The sequence below is a fragment of the Electrona antarctica genome (genome assembly GCF_951216825.1).
Source record: "Electrona antarctica genome assembly, chromosome: 19".
NCBI lineage: Eukaryota > Metazoa > Chordata > Actinopteri > Myctophiformes > Myctophidae > Electrona > Electrona antarctica.
Window position 1 is genome coordinate 18101518 of NC_136800.1, and position 19696 is coordinate 18121213.

Consider the following 19696-nt stretch of genomic DNA (forward strand, 5'->3'; position numbering starts at 1 on the left):
AGGGGTTTGTGACTATAGCACGGTTCTGATAAGTATCTGCTGATTGTGGCCTCCCCAGGGGTTTGTGCGGACTCTGTTCGACTATGATCCCAGGGAGGATCCCACCGTTCCCTGTAAGGAGGCGGCACTCGGCTTCAAGAGGGGCGACGTCCTCCAGATCGTCAGCAGAGAGGATGACACCTGGTGGCAGGCTTGTCACCATGCAGATGGCAACACCCGTGCAGGCCTCATACCCTCACAACAGCTCCACGAAAGGTGGGTCTCTGTATTTATCCATCCATTAGTCGTCTAATATGTACGCCGGCCGGTATACTGTATCCATCCATTCATTACCTCCTGCCAATATTGCACGTTGTACTTAGCCTGGCTAATAAGCCAGACCGAATCAGCCGTTGGCAAAAATAAATTGCCTTCCTGCGACAGTGTTGTGTGATATTAGTCTGGCTTATTAGCCAGGCTACGTTGTACTGCTACGGTAAGAGAAAGAAGGACGTGGTTGACTCTGCACAGTGTCAGGCACCCGGAACCAGCAGCGATCGAGCGAACTGACTCTGTGGGAGCCAACCCAAGGCGCAACTTTGAGGGAAAAAGGCCCTCAGCTTACGTAGACGCTATCCCGCCCTGTCTTATTTTTAAATGCTCTCCCTGTTTCCCTACAGGAGAGTTGCCCTACAACGACCTCAAGCTTTGTTCGCGTCCCAACGAGCCAACAGGCCAACAGGTGAACAGCAAACATATCTCCACATAACCTCCACCCAAATCCCCCACCTGCAAAGAATAAAAGAGCCCATTAAACACTTTCCAATAAACCTATCCGAGATCTTTCGGCCCAGAGACAAGAGGTGAAAGGTGGTGGCTAAAGGTCACGGTCAAAGTGAATGTCACGGGTGAGCAGCTCCCACCCCCACCGTTGTACTCAACCTGTCCTGTTCTCTCCACATGCTGCACAGATGATGAGCAAGGTACTGTCATCTCCTGTTCTGTTCCTCTCAAAATCTGATAATATGCTTTGGATAGAACGTTCTCCTTGTCTGGTTTTGGAAAGTTTAACCACTTAGAAATGATCAATCAATACAGGGAGTGAGCTTCGTTCCAGCACTTGACATCACTGTGGAAAAAGGTTGAACGTTATTAGCCAAACCAAGACCTCTGCTTACAAAATATTGAGACTTTTAAAGGATGAACTCATTCTTGAAATATTGACTAATGGATTTCAGGTAGCTCTCATTTTTCAAAACCCTGCGACCAGAGCAAACAATTCCTGTTCCCAAATCGTTTAAATAATTATTTTAACTTAAGATAGCAAATAGCTTCAACAACATCTCATGATGTCATTTACTTTAACGCCAGCAATCACCGGTGTTCATCGTCATACTATGAATATAATTTAAGTTAAAACTGTTGTTAGTCGTCGTTGTCTCTGTTTACACTGCGACATTGTTGCTGACATTTGAACATCTGGGTCAAACTCAGAACATGTGCTCATGCTGCCAGTATGATATTTCAGATTTACGGATAGCCTATATGTCATTGTCTTGTGGCTATATCCATAAATCCTCCCTCCCCCTCTCTCTTGCTTCCTCTTTTTCCAGTTATGGAAGACTCAGACTATGGGGGTATAACAGGACTCAACATTGGTGAGATATCTGACTTTCTCCCCCTATAACCCCCCCGACACGCTGGAGAAAGGATGAAATGAACCCCGGGCAGGAAACTGAACCGTAGTTCTATTTACAAATCAGGTTATGTGATTTAGTTTTTGTGGTTCAGAGAGTTGGAGGATATGGACTAGAACAGCAAATGAGATTTTGAAACGCTGTACCATTTCCCCCATGATTGCTTAGGCTCATGGATCGGATCAAATTCAATTTATGGATCGGATGAGCTGTGTGCTTGTGCTTGACAGTGCCTGCGTACGCCCGTGTTTTGCGTGGGTCTATGGCTGATTGTGAAAAGGCCCTTGTGTGTATGAGGCAAGGTGAATCGCAGATGTTGCATTCTATCAATTGTAGGAGTCATATGTATTTAATTATTAAATACATATGACTCCTACAATTGATGAAATACAGATTATTACATTTTAATAATCTGTATTTCATCTTACTCAGGCCAGGCAGGGCCAGGTTCCCCACATGAATGTGGTTCAGAGTCAGACTCTGTCTTTCCTCTAAGTCTGAGCTCCAAACTGTTATTGATCAGAACCACGGTCTCTCTCTCTCTCTCTCTCTCTCTCTCTCTCTCTCTCTCTCTCTCTCTCTCTCTCTCTCTCTCTCTCTCTCTCTCTCTCTCTCTCAAAACAGCCGATCTGCAAGCTCATGTTGCAATGCTTTGTGAGCTTGTAGATCGGGTATTTTCGTTGAATGTTTAGCCCACAAACGGGATATGTGGTTGAAATATGCCATGAGATTGATGGCACACATGCACGCAATTCACGCATTCCCTCCAGTCCCCTCAGTGCAGTGAGTAGAATCCATCCAAACAGCTGATGATTTAAACCGATTTAATACAAAAATAAATTAAATGAAGCTCCCGGCAGCCATCGTGGATGCCATCTTGAAAACGATGCCTTTCAAGTTGTTCGTTTTCCGTACAATTTTAGTATGTTAGCACACCCAATGGTAACAACATCCATTGAAAAATCTATTCTATCAATTATTTGGGGTTCCAACTGACATATCTAATAGTGGTTTCATTGCAAACCGACCACTAGGGGGCGAGCCAAATTAGTTTGCAATGGTTTTTGAAAACCTTATGCCCATACCTAACACCGTGCCAAAATTCTAAAAGTAGTTACGAAGTGCATAATTGTTATGATCTTTTACATATTAAATCCCAGTTTATAGGCATTTTAGCTCATTTTAGCCACCGTGGACGCCATCTTGAAAATGATGATGATGTTAATAAGAGCGCCCCTCATTTCACACGGGTGTGATTTCTTTTTACCTTTTCCCTGTCGTTAGGTCCCACCCCCTTCCCCATTTGTGCCCATACCAGTGCTGCAGCACTTAAAGTTAGGCATGTAACGATATATCATAAAAGCGATTCAAACTGGTGACGATTTAAATCTGGATTTGAATGGTGTAAAAAATAAGAATAAAATACAGGATATTTGTAAGAGAATTGATTATAAAAAAAATGTTTCAGTCATTTGCTACTGTATTGAAAAGAAAGAAAGTACTGCATGTGTCATTTGTCTGGAAAATTGTATCATGAACCAACGATGAGTTGAGTTGAGTGAATCGTTACATGTACTGTAGAAACACAGGTGAAGACAAGGCAAAGAAAAAGCAGAGCTAGGTGAACATAATTATGTTCGTGTGTGTGTGTGTGTGTGTGTGTGTGTGTGTGTGTGTGTGTGTGTGTGTGTGTGTGTGTGTGTGTGTGTGTGTGTGTGTGTGTGTGTGTGTGTGTGTGTGTGTGTGTGTGTGTGTGTGTGTGTGTGTGTGTGTGTGTGTGCGACACTTGGTGGTCAACAAACGCTATAACGCTATTTCCGTGCTCGGATGGACAGACCCAGAGACAGACCCAGCCAGGCAGCCAGCCAGCCAGCCAGCCAGGGACACACATTGCTGTGCATTGGAGTGGCTGCACCACTCAAAAATAAAGTTAAACAGAATAGATTTTGACACTACATTTGCACTGGGCCTCTGAATGATGAAGTGATTATTCAAAAATAGCAGATATACAAGATACAAGCAATTGTAGAGCTTCAAATATTTGAATATAACTATTCTTTTAAAGTGAACATTTTAACTCAAATCTTTGTTTCTAGGGGTCCCTGGAATACAATATTTTGAGATGGGGCTCGGCCGCAAAATAGTAGTAATACATATCATTGTGGGGGTCCTTGACATGAAAAGGTTTGAGCACGACTGATATAGTCGACTTTTTCTTCTGAAAACGGAAAGTATTTAGAAGACATTTGTTATCAGCCTCAGGTCTTAATGGGTGAGCCTCCAGGACTCCAAGTACTAACATTGCTTATAAAAGAAAACAGAAATTGGCTAATTAATGTTAAGCGCTGGAGTATTTTTCAATGGAGGAGATCTGCTCCTAATTTTGTGTCTGTTTGCTTTTCAGCGTATGCCAGATCATATCAGATCATGGTCGGTACACTCTGTAATGTTGTTTTCCCTCTTAGTGCAGATCTTATTTCCTCATACAGAACTAACAACTCTGATTTTCCGTCTAACATGGGCTTTTTTTTCATTCTCTATTACCCTCGCATGGACCCTGTGTGAAATTGTCAGTTTGAGTCACTCATCAGCAGCATGTCAACAAAACCTCGCAAACCCAGAGAGCAGACCAAACAAACAAAGCAGGGCAAAAGGACAGATTATGTTTACGGAGTGAAATTACAGCTGATGTCTAAACAGTCCTGGCACCATCAGTTTAGGAACATAATGGACGAGGAGGCCTGGGCCCAAACGGAACCAAAACCACATTCACATCATGGCAGATGCACAAGACACTGGTTGTCAAGACAGCCTATACAAGCCATGCGTGACAGAATTATTCCAGAATGCTCAATTTCCCAACTTGTCATTTCTTTGACTCGCGTTCCGCCGGGAGTGGTGCAGCAAGCCTAGCGCTTGTCGACAGATTTGAGGTGGCAGTGTTCGGGGGTTTCTTTTCATACAGATGGCTGTCACCCTTGTGTACTCTGGTATTCTCTCAATGTGTCAGTGGTGGAAAAAGTACTCAAATGTTTTACTTAAGTAAAAGTATCAATACTGCAACATTTAAATATAAAGAAATATAAATACAAGTCCAGAATTTAACATTTACTCGAGTAAAAGTACATAAGTACGGTATTGGCTTAAAATGTACTTAAAGTGCCAAAAGTAAAAGTACTCATTGTGCAGAATTCAATTGTATATTAATCATTTGAAAATAGCAGATCTACAAGCTCACAATGCATTTTGAGCTTGTAGATCACTATTTGCAAATGGCCTAAATGTATATAGGGCTGAGTTAATATATGTTTTGTTGCGTCTGTAGGTCGCAGTTTACTATGAAAACCGGCATCTCGCGCCACGCTCCATATAGGGCCAATACAGAATCCGACCTCATCAAACCCTGTACACTCAAGCGACTGCCCACACTGCCACCCTTAGATCTCCATATATGGAGCTGACCTGTTCTGACATTCCATATATTGATCTGACCTCATCAAACCCTGTAACACGCTCCATATATGGCCAGTACAGAATTAATTCCATATGTTGATCTGACCCCCCATGCCAAAGCGCCAGTGTTGGTCCATCATTCTGCCGTCACCCAGGCGGATGCGTGCACACGCGTTCTCGCCCTCATGGTGTCTTACTGGTAATAATAATCAATCTACAAAGTAATTGGTAACCACAGTTTTCAGATGAATGTTGTTCAGTCAGGACAACTCAAGAATGTAATGGAATGGAATATATATTTATTGAATATAAAATGAGCAATATATTTATTATGGTTTGGCGATGAATTGGATCTGCTTTTTAGGTACTGAGATCAAGCGCATCAGTCCCAACCATCGGCACTCCGAATCCCCCGTACCTAAACAGCACATCCAAAACGACAGGTGGTGGCTGGGGTGGAGGAGGGTGAGCAGCAAAAGTTTAAGTAGGCAGCAGCACAGCAGTATCAGTGTGCAGCAGCAAGTAAGCAAGCAGATTGAGCAGTGCGAACTTCCAGTATAAATAGAATAGAATGCAAATGGGATGAGTGTGTGATTGGATGAAGTGAATCATGTGAATGAGAATGTGATGCTGAGGCGGCCCAATTAACGGCCGACAGCAAATTAACGGCCGACAGCAACTGCACTTAGTTTCCTGACTGAACTTGCTCTGCGCATGTCTGTGACAGGCCCGATGCTCATTGGAGTAAAAGTACAATATTTGGATCCGAGATGTAGTGGAGTAGATGCAAAAGTATTGGAAATTGGAAATACTCAAGTAAAGTACAATACCTCAAAAGTGTACTTAAGTACAGTACTTAAGTAAATGTACTTCGTTACTTTACACCACTGGTCGTCATAATCCATCTTGTCATCAACATCACTATCACCATCTGAACCTGTGTTAAAACAGCCCCAGTGAGGGGTGGCTACAATACAAGTTGAGTGCAGACCCAAAGTTAAACAAATGCATCTGCATAATTATCTGCATCCAGGTGCTATCCCTGCCCCTGCCTGCACCAACACAACATCTCTACTTCTACGGCTCTCTATTTTGACTCAGATCTCTGACCTATTCTTTTGATCTAACTATTAACCCTTTCAACTCGAAAGTTATTAATCTCTTTGGGCAGTCATAGTGATAATTCCGTCCAAATGTATCATTATTATTAAATCTTCCCCTTCTGTTCTCAAGTTATATTGCTAACGAACACACACACACACACACACACACACACACACACACACACACACACACACACACACACACACACACACACACACACACACACACACACACACACACACACACAGATGGGACTGATTATAATACTCCGCCACATACTGATGTGGGCTGGGTAGAAATATGGCTGGAGTTTATTTAGAGATATAACAGGAAGGCACTGGATTAGTGCAAATGTCAGGGTAGTATTTGTATAAATTATCATGTAAGTACTCAAATCATTCCAGAGTTCTAGCAAAGTTGCCACAAAGTAGATGAAATTGCAGTCTTGACACTCACTGGAAAAATGTTGGGACTGTGTTTTGTTACTCAACACAAGCCAGGTTACTGACGTTATTAATGATGCCATTATTACGGGGGACAAATTGACACAGAATCATTGTGCACCCCGTCCCTCATCGAGAGGGACTTCTTAACAATATGACACATTCAAATAACTCTTTCCGTATCTCCCACACGTATGTATCTCAGCTGCATTGAGGAGGAGTTTCCGCCTGGGAAGAAGAGAAGCACGGACCAGGAGGAGAAGGAGTTTAGGCATGGAGGGCTTGGCCCCCAGCACTCCCACCTACATGGAGGTGGTGCCCTACCGCAGAGATCCCACTCCCACCTACATGGAGGTGGTGCCCTACCGCAGAGATCCCACTCCCACCTACATGGAGGTGGTGCCCTACCGCAGAGATCCGAAGGACAGACACCGCCTCGTCCTTCTGGTCGGTGAGAGAACATACGGCCACATAGTTTAGGTGTTGCGTTGATGCCCTTGTTGTTGGGATTATCCCCGTAATGTAATTCTCAAACGTGTGTCGTGGCTGTTGATAGAGACTTTGACCACCATATACAGTAGGCCACAACCTGGACTCATTTAAAGCACCATGTAATTAGCTCATTAAATCGCTTTCCATGCTGTGATTGGATTGACGAACCATATTGCCATACGGTATGTGTATAGTATACCACTGACAAGTTCTGTATGCATACCTTTGGCAAAACCATGGACCATATGCACTAGGCCACAAAATGAAATCCCGAATGAAATGTATACCCAAGTGCAGTCCAAGATTACCAGATTGTCCAATGGCCTAATAGTCCAGGCAGTGTATTCAAGCAGCTTTTAGTTCATTTAATAAAAACAAAAACACACACATTCACGGCTGAGCATGCCGTGGTTAAAAATAATCAATAATGCATTGATGATTAATGGTTTTCAGTCTTGATTGGGAGACAAATCCACCTCCATCAGTGTAAACCAAACACTGATGTTTTTAACTCCAGAATACTGGAGTTAAAATATATCGTGGTCCCAAAGGTTGCTTAGGAGCCCACCCGAGGTTAGGTTTACTGCCAGTCCAGCAGGTCTGGTGTATGTATCTTTTAGCTATATATATCTCCCGAGGGGAACTTACCATGAGGCCCGACTGCAGGCCTTTTTAATGTCATATGGCAATATGGCTGTAGGTAATCCACGGAGGAGGAAAAACTTATGGCCAAGACGAGAGATGTAGTGGGGGGGGGGGGGGGGGGGGGGGGGGGGGGGGGGTAAAGGAAAGAGAGAGAGAGCAAGAGAGGAAGGGGAAAATGAAGAGGTGTTGTAAGTACAGAGATGTGAAGTAGAGAGATCATAGATGGATAGATGGATGGATGGAGAGAGAGAGAGAGAGATGAATACGTTTTTTATAAAGTTGGCTAAGCTCTCCATCATCAAACTGGAACAGTTAAGACAGCTTGGATTTAGCTTTAGGCCGCTTTAATTGACTTGGAGTCCACCCCGACTCTGGATTCTGTTTTACCGTCTGCAGTAAAGGCTCTTCGTTGACCGGAGGTCATCAATAGGGGATATGTAGCTTATTGGCAACAAGAGTTTATAGAAAGGAAAGCCAGACTTGAAATCTCAAAAACAGGACCGGCTGGATCAGGTTTGGTTCCGTTGAAAAGGTAACCTTTGTTCTAAATGCATTTTCTACCCACTTTGAACAAGACAATAGACAGTTAACACCAGGGGGAGCTCACTGTAGATCAAGGCCAGGCAATTAAGTCTTTATAGATCGTGTATCTTTTGAATCCGGACCGTCGCCCAAAATGATACTCCTCTTCAGCGTTTTAACATCGCCTGTATTAGGCATTAGCAATGTAAGAGCTGGGAGTCTATGAACCTGATAGTTTGTAATGTATTGAGGTCACGCAGCACTGTGATGGAAAACGCAGGTATGTCAGGAATCCTGCTTTGGAGACATCAACTCCATTTCAGCCCTGATGATCACAAGAAAATCCCAGATTCTGTGTTGCGCGCGTGTGTGTGTGAGTGCGTCTACTTCTCTACTAATGTGTAGTATCAATACTGCAATGCAGAAATACTCTGTTACAAGTAAAAGTCCGGTATTCAAAATTGACTTGAGTAAAAGTATTGGCATCAAAATGTACCAAAAGTAAAAAGTACTCATTATGCAGAATGCCCTATTTCACAAGTATTCAAAATGAATAGCCTACAAATCTTTTGAAAATAGCAGATCTATAGCCTACAAGCTCACAGCGCATTGCAAAGCAAGGCACGCGTAGTGAGCTTGGAGATCGACTATTTTCATTTTTCAAATAGCCAAAGTAGGAATAAAGTGGTTAATGCATGTTTTGTAATACTAATACAAATCTAAAAAGTAACTAGTAACTAAAGTTTGCAAATAATTGTAGTAGAATAAAAAGTACAATATTTGCCTCTGAGATGTAGTGGTGTAGAAGTAAAAGTATTGAAAATGTAAAATAATCCAGTAGCCTATAGTAAAAACTCCTCACATTTTGCAGTACTTGAGTACATGTACTGTACTTAAGTTACTTTCACTTTATGAATGTGTGCATACATGTCTTTCAGTGTGTGTGTGTGTGTGTGTGTGTGTGTGTGTGTGTGTGTGTGTGTGTGTGTGTGTGTGTGTGTGTGTGTGTGTTCATGTGTATGTGTGCATAAATGTGTTTCTGTGTGTGTGTGTGCGTGTGTGTGTGTGTGTGTGTGTGTGTGTGTGTGCGCACGCGTGTGTGTGTGTGTGTGTGTGTGTGCGTGCGTGCGTGCGTGCGTGCGTGCGTGCGTGCGTGCGTGCGTGCGTGCGTGCGTGCGTGCGCGCGCGTGTATAAACGTCTTTCCGTGTCCACATCAGCATGTGCCTCATCCTAAATGCATCGCCCAGTCACAATGATACTCACACTGAAGTGTGCAAGCTTCACAGATGTCACATCATGACATGATGCTATGGATTTCCCAGAAGGCCTTGTGGGAGGACTCGGAGAACTTTGGGTGACAGATGATCAGAGAGAGAGTGTTGGTGACAGATGCAGACAGACTGAAATCAATATGGAATCAAAAGCTCTATCTGTCTGCCTTCTTTCTCTGGTTCTCCTCTCTCTCTCTCTCTAATGATAAATACAGATGCATCACTGAATCACTAGGACTGTTTGATCCTTTCGTTGGTCGCCAGGAAAACATTAGTGTTGAGTGCAATGTTGCATAACCCCCCCTCCATTTAAAACACAGCATGTTCTGGTCTTTGTCCCACAGGACCCAGCGGTGTCGGTGTCAGTGAACTGATCAAGAGGCTTCTGCTCTCTGATCCTGAGCACTACGGCATCGCCATACCGTGTAAGATACCACGTCTAAATCCTTCGTTGTTTAACAGTATAGCCACAGACTTGGATGAAATGACGCAGATAACGATTAATAATAACATACCAATTTATAGTTACATAATTACTCTTAATAAAATATTTAAGCAGATAGATAGAAGCAGAAGGAGGGAGTTCACTCCCATCAGGTCAGTCAGAGAAATTAATAGAAAAAACCTTTGATTTGTTATTTAAATGTTTTGGCGTTCATTAGCAGGCCTACGCTGAAGAACTGCTGAAAAAACATATTGGACCCAAGTCTGAGGTTACGCATAGTCGCATACCTATTCTACATACCAAACAACTCCATCTGTTTAAAGTACTATTCTGTCTCTCTCTCTCTCTCTCTCTCTCTATCTCTCTCTCTCTCTCCCACTCTCTCTCTCTCTCTCTCTCTCTCTCTCTCTCTCTCTCTCTGTCTCTCTCTCTCTCTCTCTCTCTCTCTCTCTCTCTCTCTCTCTCTCTCTCTCTCTCTCATTCTGCTCTCTCGCTCAGACACCACGCGAGAGAAGAAGAGGCTGGAGAAAGATGGGATGGACTATCATTTTATCTCACGGCAGATGTTTGAAAAGGACATCATCAGTCATCGGTATGGGGTGCAAACAAAGGTTCTGGTTCTGGTTCTTCCATGGGAAGTTAAGCTCAGTTATTGGGGAACTTCTATATGAAAATAATAAAGTTTAATAGTGAGCTTATTTCGGGGGGAAATACTGTACTGTACAAGCCCTCCTCCCTGGCCTGTGTGTGTGTGTGTGTGTGTGTGTGTGTGTGTGTGTGTGTGTGTGTGTGTGTGTGTGTGTGTGTGTGTGTGTGTGTGTGTGTGTGTGTGTGTGTGTGTTAGACACTTGGTGGTCAACAAACACTATTTCCGTACTCGGACGGACAGACCCAGCCAGACAGCCAGGGACACACATTGCTGTCTATAGGAGTGGCTACCACCACTTCAAAAGTCACCAAGGTGTATTCTGCAAGCCAAATAGTACACCTTCCCTATGTCACTGATCACATGACACCAAGTTCTAGACCTCCATTCTAGGCAACACAAACGGAGCAGACTTTTGTATTATTTCAACTCTAAGGTATATTAATGACATAGTTCAATGTTAAATTAGTGGTCTCTCTCGCTCTCTCTCTCTAGGTTCATTGAATATGGTAGATACAGGGGCCACTATTATGGAATCCGCATGGACTCGGTTCTCCAGGTGATAGCGGAGAACAAGGTGTGCCTTTTAGACGTGCAGCCAAATGTGAGTGACAAAGCAGCCATTACACTTGACCAATCATCACTAGCCTTGCTCAAGTAAACGATCAAACAACCAATCACAGGTAGACGTTGACTAGTGGAGTGGCTGGACAGTCAGTAATTTCAAATTTATATCGGATGATCCAATTAAAAGTTATAACAGTTACAATATTTTGCTAAAGCTGGTGTGGGGTTGCATGGGAACCACTGACACCTCCTAGAGGCTATTTTCTTTATCTGAGTGCTTGACACTCAAAACAAAAAAATGTCTATAGATTTAGTAGACTATAATTTACAAAACGACAATAATTCGTATTGTTTGATTTGTCCCATTTGATCCGAGGCGCTGAGTGTGAATTGTTTGTGCTCCGCGTTGTGTTAAAATTAATTCTTGTCCTGCCACACACCACCAGCCCACCACTACCCCATGCTGTGTTTCCATCACCTGCAGGTAGTGCAGCATCTGTACACCGCTGAGTTCAGGCCATACGTCGTGTTTGTGAAGCCGCCAAGGATCGATGAGCTGCGCTTCACTAGGAGGAGAACTAAATTCATCTCTGACGCTGGAGAAAACAAACCAGCCAGGATATTTTCAGTAAGGCTAACCATAATCACACATAAGCACGCACAATTTTCAAATAATATGACACTGCCACATGGCTAGATACAGTATGCCACAGCCACATGACTGAGCCACACAAAATGTATAGGAACACATTAATATAGGAACAGATAAATTGGAGAATATCTAAAAGAACCGTGGAAGTCCAGCAGAGTATATATCAAGCTTTCCTCTCTACAACATCTGAAAATAGCAATTCAGCAGTCAATCAATTTTATTTATAAGTTGGCTCAAGACAACTATTTTAATTAAAAAAACTAATTGAAGTCATTACCTCAAACAGAGACTCTGAGAAATAGTTATCCTGTGAGCAAGTGATTGGCGAAGGTGACAAGGAAAAACTCCTCAAACCTCAAGCAGAAACCAATAGGTGTTGCCACCCAGCCGAACCAGTGATGTGAACCCACATCCTGTCACATCATGTAACCACTTAGCCAGTCATATCCTGTCACAACTCAAAGCCTACAGCAGCCAACAAACAACATACTGTAATTCATTGTCACCGAGCCTTTGGGCCAAAATATAGATAGATAGATCTTTATTGATTCCATGGGGGAAGTTCAATTGCCAGTGGCAGTTCAGCAGTTAAAGTACAGGTAAAGAGTAAAATAATTACTGTAAGATACAGAAAGAGTAGCAGCACTATGCCAGGAGGCAAAAAGAAGAACATCACAAAAACATCAACAAAATGATAGCATAACAACAGAGCAATACTCTGAAACAACTAAGTATCTGCAGCTAATACAGACGATGCCACACATGCTCTGATACACAGGACAATTTCTCGTGGTCCTATTTAGAAGATCTATGATGCAAAAGCTCTAATGTGTTGGGTGTGTGTCCAACTCTAGTTTTGTTTGTCAAGCAGTAAATTTTCTTGCAAAGTGCATCAGGGTCAGGGGCAAAGGGATTGTAGCTCATCTTTTGCTTAATCATTTTGGGCATAACAGTGTCATCTCCCATTCTCTGTAAGAGCTATAGTTGCACCACCATGGGCACATATTTAAATGACAGATTTGCCATGTTGGAGGAGTCAAACAATTTTTACCTTCTATGGGAGCAAAATGAATAATATGAATGATGTCAGGGGACGGGGGAAACAGGTGGACCAACCGCAGTGGCCATGTTGCTGGTCAGAATTCAAGCCTAATGACTCCGCATGTCCAAGAGACATCTGTGATATATTGACAAATGAACGTAATAATGACATTCTCATCCTCAGTTAGGAGCTTTTGTGCATATTATAGCATGACGGACGGCTGTGCATGTCAGGAGCCTAAAATATGAGATGACATGTTGAGCAGAGACTGCAGATAAAGGAAGCCAGGAGGCTTGAACAACATCTATCAGTAATAATTGCAGGCACACTTATTCTATGCTGCTGGGACTCTCAGAAATGATGTGCTGTATTGAATTTGAATGGATTTTGACTGCAAGCAGTGTGCATGCATTGAAAACCCTACGGGTGGGATTTAAGACAGCAATGTAATTTGACTTTTCTTACTTTACCTAAGATAGCAATTGCACCAGAGAAATAAAGCCAGTTTTAACTGGCTCTATTTAACTCTGAGAGTGTATAAATAAGGGTCCATTTGGTATGCATTACAGTCTTTATTATAAATGGATAAATTGACATTGAGGATATTACTGTGGGGTCAAATGTGCCCTATGTATAAGAATACGGCAACACTTTTGTATTTGGCCTCGCACTGGGACATCCTTGAGATTTGAAAAAACAGAATAAATCAAATGTGCACGTTATGACCCTAGACCTAGACCCAATCCTCCCAATTTATCTGCCAGGTTTTCTACAAAAAATCACACCCGTGTGAACTGAGTGGTGTAAGGTATTATATAGCCTGATCAGCTGTGGTCTGACGTAATGTCTGACGTAATGAAATCACACCCGTGTGAACTGAGTGACCATAGCAACCATGCTAATTTTTTTGGTACGAACAAACACGTGGACACGTGGACACGTAAACTAACAAAGCCAGTTGTTGGAGTGGTTTACACCATTCAAAAAGAATAAAACTGGCCTGAGTTATCACTGTGAGAGTAAACAAACACACTACTGCAGTGATTACAATGCACAGCCATTCATCTGGGCACGGATGGAAACATGATGCCTACCTTTAGCCGTCTTCTTATTGATTTCTGTCCAGCAAAGTCCTTGGCAGGCTCATTAAAATTCACTTTCTGCAATCAGTCACTCTCTGATGTGTTGAAATATTTGCGAAAACACAAGAAGCTTGATCAGCAGGTGAATCTACAACACCTGGTTGTGAATTATTTACCAGGTGGTGAGGGATTCTGCAAGGCCTACAAACCCTTTCTCCAAATGCTGCTTCATGGGATCACGCACACCTGTCACAAATGGAAGTGGTGAACACTATATCTAAAAAATTGCTCTGGTAGAAAAACGCCCTGGGCTCTACTGCCTGTAATGCAACACATATCCTCTCACAATGCTGGAGAATCCATTTCCATTTATTGCACACAAAAGCCACTTCATGTGGACCAGTTGCTGCTCATTGATTCCTCATGTCAATCAACAGGGGTCATGTCCTAAAGCTAATTCTTAAATAATATATTCATATATCTTTTTTTTTTTTCTTCTTCTTTTTTAACCATGATATTATCATGGTAAAAAAAAAAGATATGCAATTTGCAGCTGTATCACCAAGTAATCTCATGGTGTAGCCAGTTAGTGCACTGACCCCATGTTCCTTCAATTGTGAGGACCAAGAAAACCAAAACCAAAAATGAAAAACAGACAGATTATGTGCACACACAGGACTATAATTTGTGTGAGAACAGCAGGCTTGGTGGACAACTTCTATGTAGCGAGGGGCAAGGATGCCTCCCCCATCAGGAGGAGGGCACCATAGGCTGCTGCCTGGCCACCACATACACAGTTAAACACATACATGGCTTGTTGTTTTCCACATGGTTTACCCTCTGACTATGTGAGTTTTAAGAGACAGAGAGGGCAGTTCCATGTAGAGGTTATACAGTAGACAAATCACGCAAGTCGCAAAATGGGGAGTTACATGAGTGAGTGAATGAATGAATGCATGAGTGAGGGTGGGGAGATGGCAGGGTGAGTGAGTGAGTGAGTGAATGAGTGAGTCAGATCCGACACCCATAAATTTGACTACACAATATTCCGACCATAGAGCCTCATACTAACCCTATCCACAAACCCTAACCCTTACCGCACGCGGAAGCCACAGGTGAGTTAACCTAGCCTGGCTAATAAGCCAGACCGAAACAGCCGTTGGCAAAAAAAAAATTGCCTGCCGGCGGATTACGGTCTGGAGAGGCTCAATTGTACGCCCATTTCCTACACCAGAGAACTGGTGTGGCCAATCGGGACACGGTATGCAATATGGGCGGGCTTTGGTACAGTGACGTTCAATGCTTGAGACCTTTGACTGACAGTAGCTCTGACCAATTGCGTCAAAGAGAAAATGTTTGAACCCGCCCCCCGGGAAACAAGATCCATACACAGCATCTCCAGACTCAAATACCACACGACAGTGTGATTTGAGTCTGGCTTATTAGCCAGGCTAGAGTTAACCAGCCACATACAGTAGTCGGACTAACGGGATGTCGGACTAACGCGTGCCCCCAGAGACGGACAGAAAGACATAGAGGGGGTTGGGAAAAAGAGTTTGTATATATTTCATAACATTGAACACAACACGGCATCTAATCCAAGTAACAGTTCCGCTTGGTTTAGTGGTACACTGTTGTGTTCCAAAAACTGTCAGTCTGCCTATATGAGTGTCATGGAATGGTGCATGTCTTGGCAGGGCGTGTGATCACAGGTCACTTTCATAACACCCATCTGGCTTCTCATACAGCGTTCAACCCCGTTTGCCCTTATTAAAACACTGGGGTCATACACCTGTGCTGCAGCATGGCTGCAGGCAGCCTGTTGCCAACCACCAAAGCCTTAACACAGTTCAAGCATATCTTATTGGGCCATGCTTACAAGTTGCAGAACAGCTGTTTGCCAAAAGCCCTCTTATCCTCTACTCCCAGCATGTAATGACAGTCATGTAATGACACATTGCAGTTTGCATGGGAATTTATATCCCATATCCATTCAAGCTACACTGAGAACACTGTGAAGTGGATTCACGTCCGACCGACTCCCTAACATGCTGCACATCCTGTGGAGTGATTGTTGACACAGGTGTTTTTCATTCACAGGAGGAGCATTTGGAGGATATGATTAGCTCGGCAGACGCCATGGACAGCCAGTACGGTCACCTGTTTGACAAGGTGGTGGTCAATGACGACGTCACCGCGGTGTTCAATGAGTTGAGGGCCGACCTGCAGAATATGGAGGAAGCAGAGGTCCAGTGGATTCCTGCAGCATGGCTGCACTCCTCCAAAGCGAGGCGGAGATGCTCTGATCATGTGACAGGCAGTGGCGCCGGAGGAAGTACTCACATGTTTTACTCAAGTAAAAGTATCAATACAGCAGTATAGAAATACTGAAAGTCTGGTATTTAACATTTTCAAAAGTACAAAAGTACCGTATTTAATGTTCTTAGTTACTTTGCACCTCTGGTGCATAGAAACCCCATGCAAATATAGCATAATCATCCGAATGACAAACCTCTAATATATTTAATATATTTTTTTCTGTTGAATGCTTTTATGCTTACACGTAGTAGTAGTAGTGTTAAACGAAAGAATATATATATATTTCATTCATTCATACTCTTAAGATATCTAATATAGCTTATAAAACCCTGTTTATATTTTAATTCAGGCTTGAACTATAGCATTACATATTATATCTCATTATTCTAAAACCCAGATGTTGTTGAACTAGGACTGTATTCTACCATGGTCCCTGAATATAGACCAGTGGTTCTCAAAGTTGGGTCCGTGCTGGGACCCCCAGGGGTCCTTGGGGGATTTACACAGGGTTTCAAGCATTAGCATTAAATAGCATTAAGCGCTGCGAGCTTGTACATCTGCTATTTCTGAACATCTTTTTTAAAATCTTGGAAAGTAATGGAAAATGGTGAATAATTAGGCTATATAACGAATTACCCAAAAGATACACTTGTCACTATCTCTTGCCGGATTTGTATCCCATACCATTTTGTCTCTGCTACGCTGAAAATAGCAGATCTATACAAGCGCACAACGTGTTGCATAGATCGGCTATTTTGGGCGCACGTCACCGGCATACGACTAAGTATAAATCAGGCTTCTCCAATGTTTTGCTCTTTGAGTTTGAGTTTACATTTGGCTAAAATATTATAGTTGACTGGGGGGGGGGGGGGGGGGGGGGGGCACTAACCTCCCCACAACATGGCTGCGTGCGTGCGGTCCTTCTCTGCCAAGTTACAAACATTACCATGTAATTATTCTGACAGATGCCGCACTTCAATTAACTGTAATGCACACCAGAGAAATATTATTAGTAGGCCTGGTAGTCAAAGGGGGATACTTTGCCAACAACACGCTGTACAAACAAGATAGCGGTGCGCTGAAAGCCTCTGTGGAAGACTCATGTTTTAAACCATCACTTCACGTCTTCATTCGTGCGACGATGATTTTAAAGGACCATACCAGTGTTAGGCTGCTACTACTACATCATTATCCATACCAGTGTTAGGCTGCTACTACTACATCATTATCCATTGTCAACCATCGGTCACCAGTCGTGGAAGAACTATTCACATTTGTTACAAGTAAAACTATCAATACTAGTCCGGCAGCCGGGGTTGTGGGGTGGGAAATTTGGTATATAGTTTTTTTTATTGGCCTAAAATATTGTCTATACATTCATGAATCCACTTGCTGACCGGCTGTCGGTATTGAGCAATCTTTTTATAGGGGTTTATATGTGACCATACCATTGACAATAAGGTAATAAGGTACCTTTACTAAGGCTAAAATTTGAAAATATTGCCTTATATAGGCTACTGTAGGATGTAAATGGTATGGTCACATATAAACCACTATATTGTATATAGACAATATTTTAGGCCAATAAAAAAAAAATCCCACTTACAAAAGAACAAAAGAAGCCTGTCGGCTGCCAGACTATACCACAATGTAAAAGTACGCTAGAAGTATGTATAAACGTATTGGCAACAACAACGTATTACCAACTGTAAAAGTACTCATGCAGAATGTCTTTAGAAAATTGCAGATCTACAAGCTCACAATGGGAAACGATGTGACGCATTGTGAGTTTGTAGATTGGCTATTTTAAAATAGCCAAAGTTTATAGAAGGCTGCTTAATGCATTTCTGTAATTATAATCTAAATCTACAAAGTAACTAGTAATTCAAGTTTTCAAATAATTGTATAGTGGAGTAAAAGTACAATATTTGCCTCTGAGATTTTGTGGAGTAGAAGTAAAAGTAGGCTACTTTTGGGTCTTTTTCTTTTACATTTCTTTTACATTTCTTATACATGTATATTCAATAAATGTTACAGAATGTCGCTGGAAAGTTTTGTAAATGTTACACTAAAACTGACTGTATAACTTTAATTTCCCTTAAAAAATGCAAATTCAAGGTCAAAATGTATATGGAACTATTTGGGTCACAGCTATTTATGTTGCCTATAGTATGTTGACTGTTACATTGCTCGTTGAAAAGCATCAGTTGAAAGCATCAGTTAGGCCAGCGGTTCTCAAAGTGGTGTCCGGGGACCTCCAGGGGTCTTTGAGACGGTTCCAGGGGGCCAATTTACAATGTAGGCATTTAGCAGACGCTCAATCCAGAGCGACTTACATTAAGCAAGAACAAAAAGCATGGCAATACATCACATACATAAAAAGTAGTTATCATGAAACATGCGTAAGCTAAGAACGTAACAGTGGAATATCTATATAATGAAACTATACTAGTATACTATACTATACTATACTATACTATACTATACTATACTATACTATACTATACTATACTATACTATACTATACTATACTATTATATTTATATACTATAAAGTGCTATGACTACATAAAATGCAATTCTAGTGCTATCTACGTAACATGCTATAAGTCTGTATAAAATGCTATCTAAGTCTACATAAAGTGCTATCTAAGGGGCTAGGGCAGTTGCTACGGGTGATGGAGTCTGAAAAGGTGGGTTTTCATCTTGTTACCGGGGTGGACCAGGGTGGACCAGGGTTTTTTTCCAAATCACTGAATGCTCCTTTAAGTGCACATGTAACAATCCCCCAGCTAAATTAGTTAATATAGCATTACAATCAGGTTAACCTCTTTAACCCATACATCGACTATTTGAAAATAGACGATCTACAGGCCTTGTGAGCTTGTCTAGTAGATTAACTATAAAAAAAAACATGAGAAAACACAAATCTCACAGCCAAATACATATTACTTTGGCGGTCGTTGACATGAAAAGAAATGGAGAAACTCTGGCCCAGTATGTTGATTGTTACAGTTGGGTGCCACCGATATTGTCCCTTATCATTTGACCCATTTAGGCCTGACCTCAAAATTTAAAAAAATCCTTCTAAATCCTCCAGTTTTCTGAAATAAATATTTTCACGATTTTAAAAAAATAGCAGACCTACAAGCTCGTAGCGCGCCACTCGGTGGCGCGCTATGAGCTTGTAGATCTGCTATTTTTCAATAGCTAAATTATAACAATGTTTAAAACACCAAAAGGGGTTCCCGCCCAAAATGGGTTAACTGTCCTTTTGCGCAGATCACGCAAACCTCAGCAAAAAGAAAAGGACAATATCGATGGCCTCCAACTGTAT

The 19696-nt window shown here is 42.2% G+C and overlaps 1 protein-coding gene across 1 annotated transcript in view; it reads left to right on the top strand.

The window, feature by feature from the left end:
- Window positions 1–19696, top strand: part of LOC306943016 (MAGUK p55 subfamily member 7-like) — a gene marked incomplete at both ends in the record, with an annotated part of 37650 nt that overhangs the window by 12117 nt on the left and 5837 nt on the right. The window contains 9 exons of the mRNA XM_079529221.1: window positions 59–255; window positions 660–721; window positions 1593–1637; window positions 6882–7127; window positions 9952–10032; window positions 10551–10644; window positions 11194–11302; window positions 11750–11893; window positions 16142–16376. Of these exons, the coding sequence (XP_079385347.1) occupies window positions 59–255; window positions 660–721; window positions 1593–1637; window positions 6882–7127; window positions 9952–10032; window positions 10551–10644; window positions 11194–11302; window positions 11750–11893; window positions 16142–16376 (1213 nt within the window). The remainder of the gene's footprint in view (window positions 1–58; window positions 256–659; window positions 722–1592; window positions 1638–6881; window positions 7128–9951; window positions 10033–10550; window positions 10645–11193; window positions 11303–11749; window positions 11894–16141; window positions 16377–19696) is intronic.